This window comes from Pezoporus wallicus, unplaced genomic scaffold, assembly GCF_028554395.1.
Source record: "Pezoporus wallicus isolate ANWC-B61680 ecotype Strahan unplaced genomic scaffold, APGP_CSIRO_Pwel_v1 contig_8690, whole genome shotgun sequence".
Lineage (NCBI taxonomy): Eukaryota > Metazoa > Chordata > Aves > Psittaciformes > Psittacidae > Pezoporus > Pezoporus wallicus.
Window position 1 is genome coordinate 20146 of NW_026637465.1, and position 5648 is coordinate 25793.

Below are 5648 nucleotides of genomic sequence, written 5' to 3' on the forward strand. Positions count from 1 at the left end.
GAGAGAAAATATAATGAAAGGCTTGTGGGTTGAGATAAGGACAGGAAGAGATCATTCACCAGTTACCATCACAGGCAAAACAGACTCAACTTGGAGAAATTAGTTTAATTTATTGCCAATCAAATCAAAGTAGGATAATGAGAAATAAAACCAAATCATACAAACACATTCCTCCCACCCCTCCCTTCTTCTCAGACTTAACTTTACTTGCAAATTCTCTACCTCCTCCCCCCAAGTGGCACAGGGGAACAGGGAATGGGGGTTGCAATCACTTCAACTGACACATTCAGAGACTCCTGAAGGGCAGGACTCCTCACAGTCTTCCCCTGCTCCAGCGTGGGGTCCCTCCCATGGAAGAGAGTCCTCCAGGAACTTCTCTGATTTACAGAACAGAACTTCATAACTCACAAAGAGTTATAAAGCAGGTATGTTTATTGTGACGCCAGGTGCAAAGGGGATCGCTCCTCTTAACTCACACACCGAGAGCTCAACAAGCTGGATATTTATTATACACAAACATACATATTCATTAGGTTCCCGAGAGTTCGGTGGGGATGTTATAATTAGTTTAGGTGCTTATTATCATAAATCTCCTCCCTTTTAGCGCTTGCTCACTGCCCTCCGATGGTCGTGGGCAGGGGTCTTCAAGAAGAAGTAAGCAGTCTTCCTCAGGGTGCACTTTTCACCCTTGGTACAGTTTCCCCAGCTGGCAACCTCAAGTCTTATAGAAACTAGTTGAAACAAATTCCTGTCAGACATTCATCTTCGTGAGGGAAAAGGGTCTCTGATTTTAAACAATGTGCTTTGGCTACCTATTCTATTCTGGGTTATAGCTTAACTGGCAAGAACAAAAGCATACCTGTTCCCTATTCTAAGTTAAGACAATGTATAGTTTGAAGAAAACTCTTAACTCTTTCCTTAGTCCGCTACTATTCCTCACACCAAGTCCTCACTTTTCTATAAACTTTGCAAATTCACTCCCCCCCTTTTCTTCCCTTCCCCACTGCTCCCAGAGAAATGGGGAGGAAAATCGAAAGAATGTAACTCCCATGGGTTGAGATAAGAACAGTCCAGTAACTAAGGTATAACACAAAACCACTGCTACCACCAATAATAATAATGATAAAGGAAATAACAAGGGAAGAGAATACAACACCTCACCACCTGCTGACCGATAACTCACCCCCACCCCCCCACCCCACCCCCGCCTGACCGAGCACTGACCAATACCTAGTCCAACCCCGCAGTGAACTAGCCCTTCCGGGTAACAATCAGTTACATCCTGGGCATGACGTGCTGTGGTATGGAATTCCTCTTTGGCTAGTTTGGGTCAGGTGTCCTGTCTCTGCTTCCTCCCGGTTTCCCCTCCTCCCTGGCAGAGCATGATGCTCAGAAAGTCCTTGGCCAGACTAAACATTTGAGCAGTAACTAAAAACATTGGTGTTATCAGCGCTGTTCCCAGGCTGAAAGTCAAAAACACAGCACTGCGCCAGCTACTAAGAAGGAGAAAAAATGACTCCTACTGCTGAACCCAGGACGGGGGCACAAAGAAGGGGGCGAGTGAGCAAGCAGCTGCATGGTTCTGAGTCACCAGCTGGGCTTAAACCACAACAGTTTTGTTGTCTAGTTCTTTGAGACACTGGAGTATGAACTACTACTTCTATCTCATCCCCCATTCCACTACTATCTGGTTCTGCTTCAACACTTCTTTCCCTTATGCGTGAAGGAGTGAAATTCTGTCCCTCCTGTGGGGATTCTAATTCTAATTCCATTTCATCCTCTCTTGGTACTACGCAGTTAATACATATCTTTCCAATATCACAAGCTGAACAACAACTCTTTGTTTTCTTATTTTCCAAAGTTAAAGTCATCACCAAATTATCTCGACTGATTAACTTACATTCATTCTGCCAATCCATTTGTTGTCTCAAATAAAAGAACAAATCTACATATGTCACGTCATTCCATTTGTCTTCTTTTCTACAGAACAACATTAACTGCAAAATAGTATTATAACTCAAAAATCATTTTTTTGGCCATTTTCCTGATACTTCAAAACATACAAAGGCCACCAATGGTTACAATATTCAATCATCTGGCTTTTGCGTAAATCATCATGCAAATTTCACCAATGTGCTAACAAGCACCCCAATGGCAATGTTTTTGGTATCAAATTTGGAAATTTAATCGGTCATCAAATTTCCAGGACTTTTACACAATTTTACAAATCCTGTTGCCATTACGACAAAATACTCAAAAGGTAATTACAAAACCAAATCAAAGTCCAACCCAGCAACAGCTTTCGCTTATGACTTACAAGCAGACACCTAGGCTTCTGAATGCAAACAGGTACCCTCTTAGCCCCAACCCTGCATAGCTTTCACTGTGTCTTACAGGCAGGCTTTCCAAACCAAATTCTGAAAGAAATACCTTACCCCTTTCTCCAGGTAATGCTACGAGGAGTTTTATGAGTCAAGGGTGATGTTCCTCCTCGAGAATTCCTCTGCAATGGCCGGAGTTTGATCAGCACTTGATCTCCTCCAGTCTCTCTCGCAAGGTCCCATCTGGGGAATGAAGAACTCATCTGCAAGAAGCAGATAAACAGGCACTTCTTTATTACAGTGCTAGGTGCTAAGTGGAATTTCCACAAATCAAACCCCATGACGATTTCGTCATTACATTTATATACAAAAATTACAAGGTAGTACAGTCCCAGTTACAATGATTGGTTAGTGATTTGCATATAATAATATCTGCTGTGTCATTCTCTTCTGTTATTATGCTTGTGTGGAGGAAGGGTCTTCACCTGAGCATGGGTCTTCTTGACCTGTGGGTGTGTTTTTTAGTATTATAATGAAGGCAGTTCACTTTAAGACACCTTAAAAGTGAGTTTTGTTGCCAAGTTGGCCAGCTACATATCTATCTTGCCAGGTTGTCAAATAACTCATCCCATATACAATAGACCCTAGGTGCAGCTGCTCACTCGCTATCCCCCCCCCCCCCCCTTCTTCCTCCCCCTGCTCCCGGGAGGGGAAGGAGAATCGAAGGAATGTAACTCCCACAGGTTGAGATAAGAACAGTAACTAAGGTATAACACAAACCACTACTGCTACCACCAATAATAATAATGATAAGGGAAATAACAAGGGGAGAGAATACAATTGCTCACCAGACACTGACTGATACCGAGGCTGACCCAGGCAGCAATTTGAGCCTTCCAGGTAACACCCCCCAGTTTATATACAGGGCATGACATGCTGTGGTATGGAATACCCCTTTGGATAGTTTGGGTCAGGTGTCCTGTCTCTGCTTCCTCCTGACTTCCCCTCCTCCCTGGCAGAGCATGAGACTCAGAAAAATCTGCTTCCGTAGTATGTGCATACTGCAGTTGTGGAGATCCCTTGGGGTTTTACCTTTGGTTTTCTTTCTAACATAAGTTCCAGTCTTCAAAAAAACAACTAAAAATCTTACTGGTTCTTCTGGACTAGAGAAGACAATGAAAACCAAGATGGCAAAACGGATCAGTTGTATTTTAGATTGGAACTTCTGCTACAACCTTCAGAGCATGTAGTTGGAGTTCAGCTAATTCTACTCATTTCCTACCAGCTTTATGTGAGCATTTTTAGTTTTATTTGTTGTAACATTTAGACCCAATGTAATATTCCAGTAGTGGTTATTCAAAGCATGGAAGAACCTTTTCATATTTGAAATTACTATCTGAAAGATTTATTAACAAATATTTAATTTTCTCCTCCTCTGCTGGGTTATTCCTAGTCTAGCTCCGTTGCATCTTTGGATATGTTTTGTGTGTCTTGGGTTTGGTTTGGTTTCATTTTGGATTTTGGTGTGTGGTGTAGAAAACATTCTTAAACCCACAAGGCCCAGAGTAAAGGCATGACAGTCCTAAATTTGTGCTGGAGTATCAGGTCAGTGATTAGTATCACAGTTCCAATATTCATAGCACCTTTGTTTTACAGGAAATAAGAAAATTTTCCTTCAGATTGAGTGGTTGATAAGGGCGAAGGAACTTTCTTGTTTGGTCTTTACTGTTTGAGTATTTTAAAATGTGTCTCCAATGAATGTGTTTAGTTATCTTGCTGCTTTTCACATGTCAAGTCAAATCTTTGTCATTGGCCACAGATTGTTGGACTTCACTGAATTTCTGTGGGACTGATTGGTTTATAAAGTTAGGTAACTCCCAACTAAGGTAGCTAATTTAAAAAAAATAAAATAAAATTTCTTATTTGGTATTCCCTTGTTGTGATGTGACAGTCTGAAACTGGGAGTCATGAAAAAAATAAAATCAATGCAGAAAATCTGTAAAAAACAAAGAAGTAGAAAAGTGTGTTGTGTTGTGTCGTGTCCTGTTCCGTCCCCCTGTCCCCCCCCCCCCCCCCAAATTCTCTTTTCTCGTGTTCACCATTTCAGAGAATGTCGATGCTTGTGATGCAGAGCATGGCTCTTCAGTGTTTTTCTCCTGTGTCAGGGTTTCAACTCTATATGAATGGACACCTGAAACTGAACCATAGGCAATTACTTAACCATTGTGGATTGGATACCAGATACAATGTGAGGAAACTCTTTTTTCCTTGAAGAGTGGACAAATAATGCAAGTATCTCCTTGTTGTAACAGGTGTCTGTGGTCAATGGCACAAGTCTCTTTTCAAGTGACTATGATCTAACAAACATCATTGCAGCATATTGGGATAGATATGGTAAGCCTGAATGTACAACTATGAATTACAGTCATTATCATACTGGCAGCTGTTCCTTTCCCTATTTTAGTTGCAACAGTCTTTTCAGATCCCAACCCTGTGTGGATGGCTGGAAGAGCAAAAGATACACCATTTATCATTAAAGCCACTATTCATTACCTAGTGGAAGTTATCTTGTATCCTTTGAAAACTGCATATACTGTGACATAACTGGGTTGCATTATTTAGGCTTTCACACATAGGCCAAATAAAAACTGTTTTCTTCTAGACTTGTTGCTGAACCTTTTCTTTCTTAGCTAAGCAAATGCTATAGTTCTGAAGCTAACTGAATACCTACTTGCCCATTCTTCTGGATGGTTCTGCTTGTATAACCATTTCTTGTCTGTTGTGGTTTAAGCCCAGCCGGTAACTCAGAACCACACAGCTTCTCGCTCACTCCCCCCTCCCCTCCCTTCCTCCACCCGCTCCTGGAGGGGCAGGGAGGAGAATCAGAAGAATGTAACTCCCACAGGTTGAGATAAGAACAGTCCAGTAACTAAGGTATAACACAAACCCACTACTGCTACCACCAATAATAATAATGATAAAGGAAATAACAAGGGAAGAGAATACTACCGCTCACCACCTGCCGACTGATACCCAGCCTGACCCGAACAACGATCTAGCTCTTCTGGGTAACTGCCCCCAGTTTATATACTGGGCATGACGTGCTGTGGTATGGAATACCCCTTTGGATAGTTTGGGTCAGGTGTCCTGTCTCTGCTTCCTCCTGACTTCCCCTCCTCCCTGGCAGAGCATGAGACTCGCAAAGTCCTTGGTCAGAGTAAGCATTACTTAGCAATAACTAAAAACATCGTTGTTATCAGCATTGTTCCGAGGCTGAAAGTCAAAAACTCAGCACTGCACCAGCTACTAAGAAGGAGAAAAATGACT

General features: G+C 42.0%; 1 protein-coding gene across 1 annotated transcript; it reads left to right on the forward strand.

Annotated features, from left to right (window-relative positions):
* Positions 1–2308: 2308 nt before the first annotated feature.
* LOC130597241 (transmembrane protein 231-like) lies at positions 2309–5081 on the forward strand. Its single transcript, XM_057405581.1, has 5 exons — positions 2309–2349; positions 3489–3612; positions 4429–4569; positions 4634–4715; positions 4786–5081. Exons 1-5 carry the CDS (start codon positions 2309–2311, stop codon positions 4923–4925), a joined length of 528 nt encoding a protein of 175 aa, XP_057261564.1. The 3' UTR covers positions 4926–5081.
* Positions 5082–5648: the final 567 nt, after the last annotated feature.

Excerpts from the sequence above, each read along its gene's own strand:
- LOC130597241 (XM_057405581.1), top strand. The coding sequence starts at position 2,309 with ATGACTTACAAGCAGACACCTAGGCTTCTGAATGCAAACAG. Across the intron at positions 2,350-3,488 it reads AGGCTTCTGAATGCAAACAG|AGAAGACAATGAAAACCAAG; the intron begins GTACCCTCTTAG and ends CTTCTGGACTAG. Across the intron at positions 3,613-4,428 it reads TCATTTCCTACCAGCTTTAT|AGAATGTCGATGCTTGTGAT; the intron begins GTGAGCATTTTT and ends TCACCATTTCAG.